Below are 17,055 nucleotides of genomic sequence, written 5' to 3' on the forward strand. Positions count from 1 at the left end.
CAAAACTCAGTAAAAAAATGAAACAACCCTTGTTTCACCCTTTTCAGGGGAGTAGCTGGTGCTCGTAAAATGAAAAATGACTCATTAGCCATGGTTTGCTAGAGTTTGCTGTGCCTTGGAATCAAGTTTATCTATTCTACGTGAAAAAGGAAAAAAAAAAAGCCCCATTAACAGCCACTTTAACATTGCATATCAGAATAAGCTACTGCTTAACAAAATAATCTGTTCCAGAGTAGTTACATTTTCCCTGATGTGCTGTTCACCAGCCCCTGACAGACGGATGTTCCCACTGTGACCTTCCTCACCTGTCACCATTTCCCCTGTGTGCCCAGCATGAGGGACTGGTGCCAGCAGCAACTAGGATGGTCAAGCCCCACCACACCAACCCTCTTCAATGGGGACAGATCTACAAGGGAAGCCCGAGCAAGACTGAACAATCAGTCAGTGACTTAGAGAGATTCAGGCCTGTGTTGCCTGATCTTGTTCTAGTTTTCCTCACAGCAGTGTAAATCAGGAGCCCATCCATTGAAGTCAGCATCACCTTGGTGTACCTGCAGAAGGGACATGGGAGCAGCACCAGCATCCTGCACAGGACCCCAATGCATTGGGGCCTTCAGCAAAAAATCTTCTCTGAGATGCCCCAGTGCCATCAGCTGGGCTTTTGACTGACTTCTGCAGCAGGACCAAGTTCTGAAAACAGCKGTAAAAATGCCGTTTATATTCTTCTAAAATGCTATCTTATAGGTTTTCCCTTTGCTATGTCACTTTCAGTGRTTATCAAAAGCTGCTAAAATACTGCAGACAGCTTTGTAATAATAAAAACCAAGAGCCAAGTGATTGCTGCCTTCAATTTTAAAGCAAATTTTACAATTTTTTTATATTTATGATGGCACAATTACTTTTTTTTCCATTTTTATTAAATCTTCAGTTACACAAGCTAGATTAGGACATGCTAGAAAAAAAGCAGCTTTTGGAGAAAAGGGTTATGGATGGGGATCTCCAGCCTGTCCATGTTTCCTGCAGCTATTCTCCTTATACAGCCAGGTCACTGGCAAGCTAGTGACTGACATTTAAGAGTACTCATTATCACCATCTATACAATTATCTAACCACACTTCCTTTATAGCCTACTAAAAATAACTGAGTTTTTCAAAATCTGAAATTTCTTAACTAAAGTTCACATCAAACTTCAAAATAAATACAGTTTAATACAAAGTTTTAGAAAAGAACCCCTGAACTTACTTAGAATTGCACTGATGCAATTGCCTGTGCTAGCAATTAGCTATTTCAGAGAGCTGTGTGTGTACCTTAAAATAACTCAATGTGATTTTCCTTAAATCTGGTTACAAGCACTGGAAAAAGAAAATACTGTCTCTACAAAGTGCTGAGTTCCTCTTATGAAAGCCAATGTAAAAAAATCAGGATGTTTAAAAAACTTCTCAACATTTTGCAGGATAACACCCACGACAGGTTTAGAGACTGTGATCATCTTTATGAAAGAAACTCTTTCAGAAGCTGCAACAGCTGTGACAGGGTGGGTTTCCAACACTGTCTTCCCTGAAGTCTCTTTAAATGATGGCATCATGTTCATCACTGTAACAGAAACACAGTAATTAATGTTCTGCTCTACAAGCAACAGTCAACGTGAGAAAGAGACACCCAGCTGCTGCTGAGAAGGTTGTTTTGTGAGCCACTTTGCTAGGAAGGGGTAAGGGCACATTGATCTGAGAGTTACAGTCCTCTCTGAGCCAAGTTAGTTTTCATTTTGTCAACACTGCTCCAGCTTCACTGGCCTCATCTGTACCTTGTCTCTCACATTTCATTCGTGTATACTCCCTAGGCCTGTTTATCCTAGCTGCATTGCCAGCAGCAACAGGTAATCAAAGCCACTATACAAGCTCAGCAGCAGGTTCCCTTTGCTTTGAAGGGTATTGATGTGACTTTTACAATACCTATTCACAAACACTGTGGATAAACACGTGCAGCAGGGACTGGCTTAATTCCACGACCAGTAAGCAAGAGTCAAGATGGAGAAAACAAGGCTAAATAAACACCAATATCCACACAGTCTAATGCCATCACCTCATTTAAAAGAAGCTTCTTGACTGAGGTGGATAATACTGAAGAGGGAAAGAAAAGCAGCCTAGTTCTTAAACCGAATGTGGATGAGTCCTGAAGCCTGGAAGAAAACTGACTAGAGCTGAGTGTAAATAGCAAGTGAGATGGTACAATTTTGATTAGAATTCACTATAAATTAATGGCAAGGAGGAGGAAAACACCAAAGAATGAACAGACAAACAGAGTCTAGGAGAAAGGAGAAATCTTGCAAACTGCAGAAAAAGTTTCAATGAAATGTTAACTATGCATGGACTAGCAAAAAGACAAGGATCCTTAAAAAATTATTTTTAATAATAGATCAGGAAAAAAAAACTGCACAGAACACAGGCATAATACTAATGAGGAATACCTGCAGTGCTAAAAGAAAACATCAGAGTTAAATCTCTTAATGATATTAATATAATGATATTAATATAATGCACATTAAACAAATGTGTCAAAATTCATTCTGCCCATTTGTTTCTCCTTGTTCCTCTTAGGAAAGCAATGAATCGACAACAGACAATCCCTTGGGAACTTACATGGTTCTGTACTGAATGCCTCTTCTAGAGTGGTAAGTTTTGCATCCAATGTAGAGAACAACCAGGACTCCAAGAGTCAGCACAATGCCACCTACAAAACTGCCCACATCGAATCTGGAAGTTTTGGTCACAACACCCTCTGATTTTGATGTGGCTGGAAAGAAAACAAAAGGCACACTTCACAGAGCTTCCAAAATTGTGTTTTGACGGACTCCTCTACATCCTGCCCTCACCACTGACTTATCACCTGAAGACCCAATCAGACAAATTTAACAAAAATCAACTGACAAGACACAAGCCAAGCATGCTGAAACCAARGGCTCCAAGTGCCACACTCTGATGCCATGGGTGCAGCTGATCCAACTGCTTGCTGTCTCTGAGTGACTGACTGCTCCTTCTCCCCTCCCCTCCATCTGCCTTTTCTCTCCCCTGCTCACCCCTCTACAGATGAAGTTCCTGCCCTTCTTAGGCCACTTCTAATGTTTTCATATCCTCCATGAGCCAATTTAACTCACTCAGCTGGTCTGAAATGAACCCAAACATAAAAGGAAGTTGCTTTTAATCAGATGAGCATACTGTGTCAGCCTGCAAGAGGGGTTCAACAGCCACCAAGTCAGTCAGTACAGTTACACGGTGGGAGAAGAACATTTGGTGGCAATGAGCTGTTGGGATTGCTTTACCTTGTCTCATGGAATTGTACCCTCACTGTCCCAAGTGAGAGCAGCTCCACAGCCAAATGCAAATATTGGCACAGACAACATGACCTCAGATAAGCCATAGGTGTTTTGCTGCTACAACTGGTTGCATCTGCTACAAACTCCCACCTAAAGACTGTGCCCAGCTCTATTTGAACTTGCTACATTCAGTGTTACACAGTCTTTTCTAGAAGCTCTGCGGGTGACAGCTTCACCTACCCAATGATGCTTTGCTGACAGATGAGCACTCCTGATGTGTTCGGAAGTGCAAGCATGGAGTGATGGGAACATGGCCAAATGCAAGGGAATACTGATTTATGCACTCACTCTTTTTGTATTAATGGGTACGGTTAAACTGTATGTGACAACTTTTACATAAGGGGTGACTCATGCACAGWCATGCTCTATTCTCTGCTAGGGCAACATTCATTACACTGCTAACAGAACTCAGTCTTTTTAGCAAGCCAGTAGACCTACTTGGAGATACAAGTCAATTGTGAAAAAGGCAGTATTAGAGATGAATTCAAATAAACTGCAGAAAGGAGAGCTTAAGCAAACATAGAAGTTATATTCAAAATATTCAAAATCAATCAATATTTAATTCAATTCTTTACATTGCTGATCTCCTTGCTGGTAGCTGCTGGATCAGACCACTTGCACTTTTTTTGTTTTTCCTCAATCTGTCAGGTCTCTCAGGTTAAGTGAATCCTTATTTAAGTAAGTAGAGTGCCCACAGCAACACTATTCTAACCAACTTTGTAATGAAACCCCACTTCAGCCTTGTTTTTCAGCATTGCAAATACCTTCTTTCTTCTTTTTGTTACACTGCACTAAAAGTAACTGTTCTACAACCCATGTGAACGTGCATCCGAGCCTTTATGAGCTTCCTGAACTGTGAACTCACCTGTTACAGAAGTGGAAGAAGTCTTAGACGTGGTCACCACGGTGATGTTGGTTTGTGGCAGTGTGACTGGTGAGGCTGTGGTGGGCGTTACTGTGGGGCTGGTTTTGGTGGMCTGAGTCGTCAGGGTCACAGGCACAGCGGTGGTGTTGGCCTGACTGCTACTGGTCAGATGAGCAGTACTGGTGGGTGCACCTGGGAAATTCACATTTGTGATGCCACACAGTAAAATACATGAACCTAATCAACTGCATACTCATTGTGTAAGACAGCATTTATCATGCCCAAACAGAATGACAGAGTGACAATGAAAATGCTAATGCACAGTATCCAGGCTTGCATACAGACTTTCCTTGGGAAGACCTAACTTCTGATTTCTGGGCCTCAAAGTCAAGACTTCTGTAAAAGAAAGGCTGTAAAGCAAGCAGCCTTTGATGTTTTGATATGATATGATGATTTTTAGATGAGTCAGCTTTTTAATGTTTTGGTAACACTACCCAATTCCACAGAATTATGCCTATCGTATAATATGTTGAAATGCTGAATCAAGAGTTACTTTCCATTTGAAGCACTTACTTTTTCAGACAACACAACTTTTCGGATAAGAACAATTATTTGTTTTTTCATTAAAACGATCCCCGCCCCCACCCCCTCTTTTAGTAATGATCTAGTCTTTCACTTGTTTTTGAATGAAACATAGGTTCCATATACATTCCATATACATTAAAATTTACCACAGAGAATTCTGCATTTATGTGACACTTAAGTGTCTTGCCAAGGTTAAAACAAAGATTGGAATGCTGTCTCACAAGTTTAATTGACATGTAGTGTCTTTGCTTTTACCTAACATTTCCCTTTCCCTCCTCAGAAAACACTAATGAACTACTCAGAATAAAAATACCAGGACAAAAAACTCAAGAATAATAGAAATTTATATTTTCAGCAAAATCCTTAGAACCTTAGTGGAAGGCAGCCAGATAGAATGATTGTAAAACAATTGCTTGTTTTTCTAAGAATAAGAAACATGAGTCTAGTCGTGAAACTAACATTTCTCTAGGCACACAGTATGATGCAAATTGCTTTTATGTATGAAGGAATTTAAGAGAGAAACAGATCCTTTGCAGTTATCTACTTCGGCATTATTTCTATAGCCTTACACAAGCTGGGCTCATTTTAAACACCAGTATGGACATTCAAACAACTATCTAATCGTCTAAAATTAGAATAACTGAAGAATAGATAGTTTCATCTCAATTCCAGAGTAACTTTAATATTCAATTTCTGCTTTTCTTTAATACAGCATCTAAAATGCTTCTGTAGAATACCCTTGTGTGAAACATGAAGAACTACATACAGACTACACACAATCGTTGCTAAGACTCAAATATCACAGCTTCCAGTACTGATATGAACATCAAAAACTTAATAAAACTCAACAATATAACAATGTAAACATTCAGAAAGGAACTAGCCTACACAACACTTCTGAGACATTTAGCACTAAAACTACCAAAATATCAAAATACAGTTACCATTGTAAATTTATTTGTTTTCCTGTTCTTTAATGTTATAATTGTATTGTGCCATAACACCAGGAAACACTTTGAAATGAGCATTCATTGAGGTGGAACAATTGGAATATTATATTCATTTGCTTACCTTGTTACAATTAGGAAATTCAGTTCCTCTATGAAGCATGCGTAAAATACATCAGATAAAATTCAGGGCACAATTTAATAYTGACACATAAAACTCCCCAAAGGCACAGTGAACCACCAAATGGTTTGTCATTGTAGGAAGCAAGCAAAGAAATGTCTACATGGAAACCATCTACAGTTACATGACATGAAACCACACCTGCTAACTACATTCCTAACAGAAGTGATAACAAAGAAGGACAAATCTGAATGCAAGTACCAAGCAATTTTCTGTGGGTTGTTTTTGAGGCAGGATTTCTGAGTGTCAAAGCGCCTTCTGTTTCTGAGCAATACAACAGCTAATTGTTAGATGTGTAACATTATGAAACTACGTTACACAAAGTTGGTACTCATTCCATGGGTATTAAACTGCCCTACAGAAAACCTGAGTCATGACAAGAAAAAAATCCAAATATCAGTGAGGAATTTCAGCACATTTGCAAATTACTCTTCCCCCCTCTCCTTTCAAGTAGTAATCCTTTATTTTTTTACTTAACCAGAAGTACAGCCCATGATGATGTACCTTGAACAGTAAAATCTGTCTAATCTCTAGACCTGTCTTTCATGATGTATTTAGCATTGACCATTTCATAACATCAGCAGGAAGCTCTMTGAGGCAGCTAAAGAACTGGGGAAGCTAAAATGAATGAGGCACGAATCTGTTGTTCTGTCTTTGAAAAATCTTACCTGTACTATTTTACAAACAGAATGAAGATGAAAGAGTATTTGTTAGTAACATGTGTCCTTTTATCTTTTATTTCCCTAATTACTTTCCCCCCAAAAGAACAGCTGGGCATCACTGAACACTACAATAAACAAACCTTGACTGCCTGAGTGAATTTTTATTATTTAAAAAGGATGCATGCCAGTAATATAGTTCAGGTTTATGATGCTTTGTTTTTAAAAGAGACAAGTATTTTACATAGCATCAAATAGCTATGCTACATCCATCAATAAATTAAAATATTTATACAGCAGATAGGTAAGAATTCTTAGCAGCACGTGCTACTACTCCCTTAGTGTTCTAACTCAACAAGAATGAGCTCAAACTGCATAAACACTGTGCCAACATACAAGATTATTATGGAATGCCCTTCCTAAAATACTYTCCCTTGCATGGAAAATGATTGAATGAAACAAACTTGTGCTTCCCGCACCAAGAGCTTCCTTTCTCCCACACCCTCCAAAAAAACCAATGGCAGAGATTTTAAAGTTAAGTACATATACCCAGTAGACTTTATTCTGAAGAGGTTGAGACAGATAATCAAAACAGATGAACACTATTCAAATCTATGATGTTTCTAACGGGGAAAAAAAGAGAAGGACTGGAATCACCTTTTGAAGCAAGGCACAGCTATATGTGAGCTTTATGCTGTGCCTAACAGTAAAGGACTCAGGCCTCTTTTTACTGTTATTATCCAAAACTAGTAAAATGCAGACCTCTCCAAGAAATCTGCAAGGGCTGGAGAAGAAGTCAGAAGGAGCACAGGGTAGATGAAACACTGTGGTTAACAATGGCTTTACACACTTAGGGGAAGGCCACAAGGCAGCAATGAGATGACAGAAATCTCTGGACTTCCCAAGTTAGACGTGCTCAAACTGCTACACTGCAGGCCATGGAATGAGACACTGCACCACTTGCTTGCTATCAAAACGAAGGTCTTCGCAAAGGTGGGGTTTTTTTTTTAACTCCTGGTGAGCATTTTATACTTAAATGAAAARGCAAGCCACTTCTAAGTGTGGTAGCTCATCTGGAAATTACAGAGACAAAAAATAAGAGGTGTACTAGAAAAGAAATGACATAGCTGGGACTTTTTGATCAGTATAAAACTCCACAAATACACAAAGTGTCTCTGGCAGACACAATATTTCTGCCCTGCTTTCACATGGCTCTTAGCACAAAGGGGACCCAGTTTCTAGAACTAGCTTCTCTCAGATGCAATCTTTCATCTGCGTACCACAGCCTCAACTGCATGACAAAAACTCTTATCCAGCCTGTACTAATGCAGTGAAATCTGCCTGTCCAAGTTCTTCGAGAAGATTAATTTTTTAATTCCCTCTTTTAATAATCTCACACTGACATTGCCAACAGTTGGAACACTGCAAATGTAAGTGGATGAACTGTTTGTGTCTCAKGCTAAATACCTGTTTCCAAACTGTAACAGTTGATCCAATACAGCTATTTCTTCTTTCTACAAAGGTGTCCTCTATTACCATGTTGCCTATGTTGGAGCATCATGAATGAAACACTGCTGCCTTGGGCAGTAATTTTTATTTATAGTTGTTTTGCCAGGTTGTGAAGGAAACATGGCAGTGCCAGAACAATGCAGAAATACCCATAACAAATTGTTCCATTTCATTGATACTGGCTTAAATGGAGCTGTGTTGTTCTATGAGCTTCCCAAGGATTATTTTCTATGGTATTAAGTGCCATGAGGTTGTAGTGAGTTGGGGGTCAGTCTCTTCTGCCATGTCTCAAACGAAAGGACAAGAATAAGCTGCCTCATGTTGTGCCAGGGGGTATTAGAAAAAAATTTCACTGAAAGAGTGGTTAGGCATTGGAATAAGTTGCCCAGCGAGATGGTGGAGTCACTGTCTCTGGAAAGTGTACAAGAGAAGCCTGCATATGGCACTTGGGGATATGGCTTAGGGGTGACTCTGGTGGTGCTACATTGACAGTTGGACTAGATGATCACAAAGGTCTGCTGCAAYCTTGATGATCCTCTGATTCTATGAGTCTTATGTCAAAGGACATGGAGTCCTATTCTTGAAACTGAAGCTCCCTGTTTTTTATACCCTACATCTGTTTATGGTGCAATAACATTAAACAGCCATGCACTGTTTGMACAACAATCTATTTATCTTTACTTCACGAAAATGGAAGAGGTTTGCCTAAAGACAAAGAGTAAACATTAAAAAAAAACCAACTTCTTTCAATTCTCCCTTGAAGTTTTATTTTAATTCCTGTGCTTAAATGGCATCACAAATGTAATTAYTGATGAAGTATGGGACCTAAACTTGAAAAACAATATAGCTTCTTTTCAGAGTTGTTTTACATGTTTGRGGCTTCCCTGCCCTAAAATGTTAACACCTGCCTCAAATAGCCAATTTTGATGGCCTGTTCTTTAGAATTGATGGTATGATCAGGGTTAGGTTTGGAGCTAACTTCTAGGTTCACAGTAATGGACAGATGAACAGATACATACCTCCTGTAGACGTTGCTGTAGATTGTGTGGATGATGCAATGACACTGGATGAACTGCTATTGTCTTCAAGGAAAAAAAAAGACAAAACAAGAAAATCAACATTATTAATTTTTAATTTTAACATACTATAATTAAAATGCCCACTACTCTCCAAAGGGTATCTGTGTTTTGAGATTAAAACTGGGAATACAGCAGAGAATAGCCAATCCCAAAGCAGATGTTTTTTATCCCTCTGCAAAATGCTTCCAACTCTCAGTGCAGCAAGAACAATTACACTGAACGCACAGCAGTGCCCAAATGGTCTGCAACTGAATTCTTTACACGTYCTCTGTTTGTTCTCTTCCACTTCTATGTCATGTTTCATTCCACTTGTGGTGTAAAGCCACACTGTCACCAACTTCCTTAATCTACTTAAGAACTATGTGGGGGGTGTAGTTTTTATTCCTCTATTTCAGTCCCTTGATCTTTTTAATTTTGCTGCAAACTGGGATGATACTGTGAAACATCCTTCTGTGTACTTATGTGCTCTACACAAAAAGGATCCTAAGAATGTACCTGTTTCCAGACATAAAATGCAAACCAGTCTTAGTGGTTTTGTCTTTCTCTCCTCTGTTTCACTTCTACTTTTGCAGTTCTTTTTCTTTCTCCCTTTCTCCTTCCTCTTCACATTACTTTTAGGTTTCTCAGGGACACTCCCACTCTCACTTCTGTCCACATTGCTGCATCCCTCTTCTATATTTCTTATAGATTAAGYGTCTCTTCCTCCTGGCCAAGATCTGCGGGGCTGTTCCTGGGAGGATCACTGCCCATACCTTCCTCCCTTCATTCTGCATTGCTGTGAATGTCCATTCTATGATCGTTCTTTTCTCTGAAGTCAGTGATCTTTAACAGCACCCTCCCACATTGGTAGAGCTATATGCCATGCAGCAGCACTGCTGCATTTCAGTATGGCTGCAAAACAAAGCACATAACCTCAGAGATTAAGAGGAGAGCAACACAGCCACTGCAATCAAGAAGCAGATGCATATCTATTTCCTTAGAATGGGGAAAGTCTAGTCTGAAACTCTTTGCAATTGCACACATGCTATATGCAAACTCAGGTTAAGAACAAATGCACCRACTTTATGTCTTCATACCACCTAACAAAAAATGGGGAGGGGGGCTAAAATTACAGAAGGAATTACTTTGCTTTTTCTTTAATATAATCACAGCTGACTAGCCCCCCACACTGTGTACTGCACACTCAACCCTTATACTGACATAACTGGGACATTAAGTTGCAGATTTAATTGCCTTTGAGAAAGGGTCTATGATTGTACAATTACAAACACATTCTTTCTTGGATATGTTGACTTTTATCCCAGCTTAAGCCATGGATATGCCTGGGGTTAAATCTTTTCCACACAGGCCCAATACTGTAACCAGAACACATCTTTGCATTTTCACCAGGTTCTAAGYGCTTACTTCTGCAACCCTGGGACAACTCTGAATGTGGACTGCATGTTCATACAGGTAAAAAGAAGCCACATATACTGCCTGGAATTTGGGTGTGAGTCAGTACTGCAATTAACACAAGATGGAGTGAGTCAATGAGCACAGTATTGTTGGCCAACAGCAAATGAGATGAGCCAAGTAGTACAGGGCAGAAATTACTCAAGTGAAAAATGACTTGCCTTTATCTGAAGATCACTGAAGTCTAACCTAGCAGACTTCTTGGTTTTCCTTTTAACTGTATATTGATGTTGGCAGGTGTTTCTAGTTCTATACACAAAATGTTCCCATTTTATTTTTCCTCTCTCTGTTGCTCTGGGATACCCAAGAATATGAGAATTGAGTTGTGTTCTGCTGTTCCYCTTAAATATCTTTAGTTGTCCCAGAATGGATGTGAGGGAGTACCTCCCTCCTGCCATACAGCTGCTCACAATTCAATAAAATAAAGWAAACGGCAATTTTTTACAGGATAGTTTAAAGCACACAAAAATACATACTACTTTTCTTGATGTTACTGAGGAACAGCAAAAGAAATGCCAAAAATATTACCTGGAGACCCATTGCCTGGAATCAGAGTAAGGGGTGTGGTGCTGTTTGTGGCTTCATTTCCTACATTAAAAGAAAAAAAAAAAAACAAAACAGGAATAATAAGATAGATTTAGGTGGAAGAAGGAAAAAAAAAGAAGTACAGCATCTGCCACTTGCTTTGGGCATATGAATGACTGATTTATCATGGACAGGAGTTAGTTATAATGATGATATAAAAGCATGKTAGCACAACGCCTGCTCTGAGCACATTTAAAGTGGCAACATTTATACTCCAAACCACCAAATGAACTGGAACTCCTCCCATCCTCTGCTTTATCTTCCCCATCATCCCCATGCCAAGTTTTCATCTTCCTTGAGATGAAACGAAACCAAAAGAGGCAAAAAATCAGGCACTTTCCTTCAGTAACAACATCTGACCTGCGTCACCTACAGCAGAAGAGAAAAAGCTTTTCACTTAAATCTTTTCTTGTGAAGTYTGCCAGGCCTTTGCAGGTGCTTGCTCTGGCCTTACACAGACAACATGACAAAACAATTAGCTCCACTAAGAAGTTGCATTRCTCAGTCTGGGACTGAGGGCACGTTAATTGCATCCAGTGAGCCTTTGGCAGGTAGGGAATGGGACTGAAAAGGATCACACCTCCAAAGAAGTGGCAAAATTTAAAGATCAAGAACAGAGTGGCATTCACATGCATCCGAGAGCACCAGTTGAGGATTCTGCCTTTGCCAAGCAGAGTTTAGTTGTGATCAGCTAATATCATACRAAAGACAAGGAAATAACCTGAACTGAGTATTGCAGAAACACGGCATTTTCTCAGCAGTTACAAAACTTTAGTCAAAGTCTCAAAACGGTAAAGACTGCAAATACAAAYGGCAAAATAACTCCTTSTATCTCACCCCTGCAATACCAAGACTGAGGACAGCACTGCAAGATATGCTAGGCTGTTCAATTAGGGAGCTTAAGGATAACAAAGGATGGGACACTGCTAAACTAAGCTTCCCTAGAGAGGACCCAATCCTGCAAAAACTGGTCTACACCACAGCAAGCTCCCCCACATTAAACAATGATCTGATTGAGAAAGCTATGCCAACACAAAACTAACAGCACACAATTTTTTTTCTGCACAGAAACTTTTTAACCAGCAGAAGGGGCTCTCTATATAGTTTGATGAAAGTAAGGGGCAGGAAATAGAGGTGGAAGCAAAACCAGGACTCTGATAGTTTTGTTCAGATCACTTTGGACTGCACACATTGGAAGATGTCGAGGACCTTATTCAGCTTAAAAAATATAACTTTTAATTTTYCCTTCTTTAAAAAATCCAAACATTGGTCAATTTCTTAACCTGAATAACACGCATTTGCTCCAGAACAAACATTCCTAAAGTGGGATTTTGCATAAACATATGCCACACTGGAACATGTGGCAGTGAACGGCACAGGGGAGATAAAAGAAAATCTCAATATGATACTATTCCCAAAGTGTTCTCCATCCTGAGACTGTGGCTTTGAATTTGAAGGAGACTTCAAACAGGAAGGCAGGAAGGAGTCCTGGGTTAAGCAAAGGGAAAAGCATCACAGCTTTTATGCAGTGATATCTCGGACAGTAGAGACTCTCATTGGGCATCACAGTCTCAAAGCAAAGCAGGGAGAAGTTCTGGCCTTCTCCAGGAAGCAGAAAGGCAAGGGTTAGAAATGCACACTGACCCAGGTGTAGACACAGACAGGTTAGTACAGGAAGGAAAGGGTAGAGAGCCAGCAGCATCCTGTGTACAAACTGAGACAGAGTTCTTGGGGCCACAGCATCAGCTGCAAGATTGGGCCTATGAATCTTTAGCAGAGAAAGAAACTCCGCGCTGAGGCTTACTCTCCCCGTGACCCAGAAGAGAAGGGAAGTAAAGAAAGGATTTCTTGTTTTCATTTTTCGTGATGAAATGGAACCAACACAAGGATATACCCAACTGAGAACTGTATTAGAGCACCACATACTGGAAAAGCAAAGGGACATCATTTATCAGACAACCCTGTTTTGCTCTGTTTAAGGTCGGGTGTAGATGCAGCTAAAAACCCACAAAACTGCCTGGCTGGAGTGTAGCTGAACACAAGCGTGCTTCCTGCAAAAGCCCATGTGAGAGTCTGGCATTTCGAGTGCTTTCAGGGCCTCTTGTGGTTTTGGTGCTCTAGTGTGTCAAAAGTCATGASATGGAGGCAATTTGGAGAAGCAAATTTTCAAAAGGGCAAAATAAGTCCAGTTCTTCCAGCTTTATAGCTGGAATTGGGCTTTCCAAAGTGGCAGAGACTGAAGATTTATGTCATACAAAAATATATCCAGGGTGAGTGACAGAGAGAGCTTTGAAACTTTCTGAAAATGGAGAGGATGTTAAATGGACTTGATTTTCCCAGATCCTGCAAAAATCAACACAGTGGRTACCATTCATGTTTGGAATCTGTAGTCTCCAGCCCAGACACATACCGAATTACTATTTTCCAGAGATGAACCCKGGTAGAAGAACTCTACACAAATGAGTGGTAATACTCGTTCAACTCCCTGCATGTGACAAAGGTCAGTTTGCTCACTTCAACCTTCACATAAAAGACAGACACATTTCTAAGGACTCACACACTTTATGTCTTATGCTGCAGGAAGATGTTGGTATTCAAGCTCTCATTTTTAGTAAGCACAGCTTTACATATTCAGTTTGGGGACACTTCAAAAGTCATACACAAAATCCTCTCTCTGCATTTTATCTTTTCAAGCTTGATGCCTAGCAGGCACAGAGGGGCGTTTTATGCCCAAATCATTCTGCTTTTGCTGTTTTAAAATCCCAGAAGTAGAGAAGCACTGACAATGTGCGGTCCATCAGAAAGATCACCCACTTGCTTAATAATCTCTAAGCAATCCAGATGAGTARCAGTTGATATGTTGGTATAGTTAAAGCAGAGATGTTAGAGCAGCAACACGAATATAACTATCTCATAGACATTCTCCATCATCACCATACTCASTCCTTTCAGCTGAAATCAATAAAAGTAAAATTCTGGAGATTGAAATTAAAGCAAACCCCTGACCTCAAATTTATTGTAACACCTGCCAAGCAATTCTGATAAACTATAAATTCAAATCCCTGCTTTCTGGAACCTTCATTTTCCTTTTGATTCAACAAGGTGTTTGGGTGTCTGTTTTTGACCTGATGTGCTTGACCTACCAAGAAAGTAGGTCATCATGAGAGAGAGGTCAGGCAGGATTATTTCAGCAATGTCTTGGATGKGTCCTCATGTCTTACCATTAAACTACTCCAGTCTGGCTAAGGAAAGCATAAACACCATTGCACAGATGGAAACAACACCAACCACGTAACCAATTCTCATCGCCCATCAATCAGAGACTGAAAAACTTCATCACCTTTTGCTGCCATCTTTGCCATCTTGGAAGATGTTATCTTWTCTCAACACAGCAGGAAGGGGGTGGGGGCCACTTCCTGATAGGGAGAGAGGATTTTCTTTACTCAAGTACCAGGAAGCCAGCTGGATTTTACATAATAGTGGGAAGGTTTTTTTCTAAACCGCATTATTTTGTTGACGTTTCTTCCACTGACTTGACTGACACTGTCAGTCAGYTGACACAAGTCAATTTTATTTACAGAAATAAACTRTCCAGCAGAGTAAAAGGGCAGCATTATATGGAAATAACCAGTMAGCCCAAAATCCTTAACTGGAATGAGGATACATCTACTGCTACTTTCACTTTCTGCATATCACAGCATTTGATGGGGTTCACACTTCCTCCTGTAGTGTTGWTTAGATAAACACAAAGTTCTGCTGAAATTAACACAAATCTCAGCAGTACCTTCTGGAAGTTTCCAAGTGGACAGAGGGGAAAACAAAAAAGCTATTTCAAAAGACACTGTGCTCTTAAAAGAGCACAACTTCTCTCACCACATCCCAACTAGCTCTAGACAACCAATTCATACATATAGGAAGGACTACATTCRAATGTCAGAAGTTAGATGAGATTCCCCCTGCCCCAGGAGACAGCACTGACTGTACACTGAGTAAAAGCAGCAGATGCATTCAGGAAGCAGCACGATAGAAGATAGATCAGTGCAATCTTACATCGCATGAAATGATAGTCTATCGTTGTTAAATGGAAGCCATATGATTTTAGCAATGCAATAAACCTATAAATACCTATAAACTCCTTTTAAAAATATTGGCCTTTTTTTTTTTTAAAAAAAAAAGGACAGTTACAAAACCGTTTACATTCCTCATTCTACTTTTTTTTGGTATCAATTTATATTACAACTTCATCAGATGAAACAACAGCATATAAACACTATTGGAGTGACTGGGATTCCTCAACAGTATTCACAGCAGGTTGACTGCGGTACCCATCACCTTTCGGTTTCTTTAGTTTGGAAAACTGTAGGGCATTGTAGGGGGGCACTTCAGTCTTCTGRAAAGGCAACTCCGGCAGCTCAGATATGTATATTTWTCACTTTTTTCAGTGCCTGTGAACGCTGATCCCCTGAGTGCGGTGTTCTGAGCGCGGGCACGCGGCTGGGCATTTGCCAGAACGAGCCACTACAAAGGAGCACTGCTGCGAGCGCCTGACAGAACGGCGACAAAGCACAGCGTGTGTCCCACCGCGCCGCCACCACCAAACGCCCCTCGCCCCAAGTGCCCAGAGAGCGGCACCCAGAGGGGCAGGGAGCGGCCCTTCCYAGCCCGGCCCTGGCGGGGCAGCGCAGCCCCGGGCTCCCCCGGTACCCCACACTGCCGGGGGGACGTGGGTCCCGGGACACTGCAGGGGCGGAGCCGGCCGGGCGGGCCCGCGCATCCCTCCGGGCGTGAGCACCCCAACCTCAAACCGGGGCTTCTTCCGTAATTGTTGTTTCCACTTAACTAACATCCCGGACATTAACCCCTCCTCCCCGTTTCTGTCAGCTCCCGGGCGAGCCGGCCATGAGACCTCGCATCCCGCTCGGGAGCGCAGCGCCAGCGACCGCCGTTCCGTCCCGCCCCACCGCGCAGCGTCCCGGGGCACTGAGGGGCAGCCAGGGCGCAGCCCCGGCCCCATTCCGGAACGAGGCCGGGGTGGGCCCGGCGGAGCTGTGGCGGCAGCCGCCAGGCAGAGCGGCTGCGAGGGGCGCAGCACCAGCGCCTCCGCCCCCCGGCCCAGCCCGGCCCGGCCCGGCCCGTCCCCCGCGGGCGCTACTCACGGGAGCCGCGGGCGAGCAGGAGCAGCAGCAGGGTCCGCAGGGCGCAGGACGCGCCGCCGAGGAGCCGCATGGCCGCGGAGGGGCCGCCCGAGCTGGCCGGGCGCGGTCTGCCCGCTGCGRGCGAGGGGCGGGCCGGGGCGGGGCCGCGGGGCGGGGATGGGCCGGGGATGGGCACGGCGATGTGGGATCCGCTTGCTCCCCTCTCACGCTGTTTTCCGGCACGCTGGGCGGTGAAGTGCAACGGTACCCGTAAGGAGGGACTGGTAAACGGAGAGATGTCCGTGCTCCACCAGGTGCCACAGAGGAGACATCCGACTGGTGCTCTGCCGGTCTGTGAGCACCTGTGGCAACAGAGCCGAGCTCCAGGAGCGCCGCCCGCGTACAGCGCTCACGGCCGATGATGCCAGGCGGTCTGTTCTCCACATAACATTGAACATCTCCCAGCAGAGCCTCAGCTGCGTGGATTTATCCTCCTTGTTARTAACATCGTCCTTACCAACAGCTGGGCTCACTGCGCACACCTTCCCGAAGTATCGCTGCTCAGTCCGTGTGCATGCTGCTGGCTGTCACAGCCTCTGGTTGTTGTAGGCTCCTCAGTCACAAGCGCTAACGCTGCAGAGGCATCATGAAATCTGATGTTCCTAGCAAGTTGTGAAACCAGCCG

At 42.2% G+C, this 17,055-nt stretch overlaps 1 protein-coding gene across 1 annotated transcript; it reads right to left on the bottom strand.

The window, feature by feature from the left end:
• Nucleotides 1-903: 903 nt before the first annotated feature.
• Nucleotides 904-16,520, bottom strand: TMEM123 (transmembrane protein 123). Its single transcript, XM_057370825.1, has 6 exons — nt 16,392-16,520; nt 11,179-11,238; nt 9,139-9,201; nt 4,239-4,430; nt 2,640-2,793; nt 904-1,593 (listed from the first exon to the last, which is right to left on the bottom strand). Exons 1-6 carry the CDS (start codon nt 16,459-16,461, stop codon nt 1,569-1,571), a joined length of 564 nt encoding a protein of 187 aa, XP_057226808.1. The 5' UTR covers nt 16,462-16,520; the 3' UTR covers nt 904-1,568.
• Nucleotides 16,521-17,055: the final 535 nt, after the last annotated feature.

This window comes from Malurus melanocephalus, unplaced genomic scaffold (genome assembly GCF_030028575.1).
Source record: "Malurus melanocephalus ecotype Western Australia unplaced genomic scaffold, MMel_1.1 scaffold_134, whole genome shotgun sequence".
Lineage (NCBI taxonomy): Eukaryota > Metazoa > Chordata > Aves > Passeriformes > Maluridae > Malurus > Malurus melanocephalus.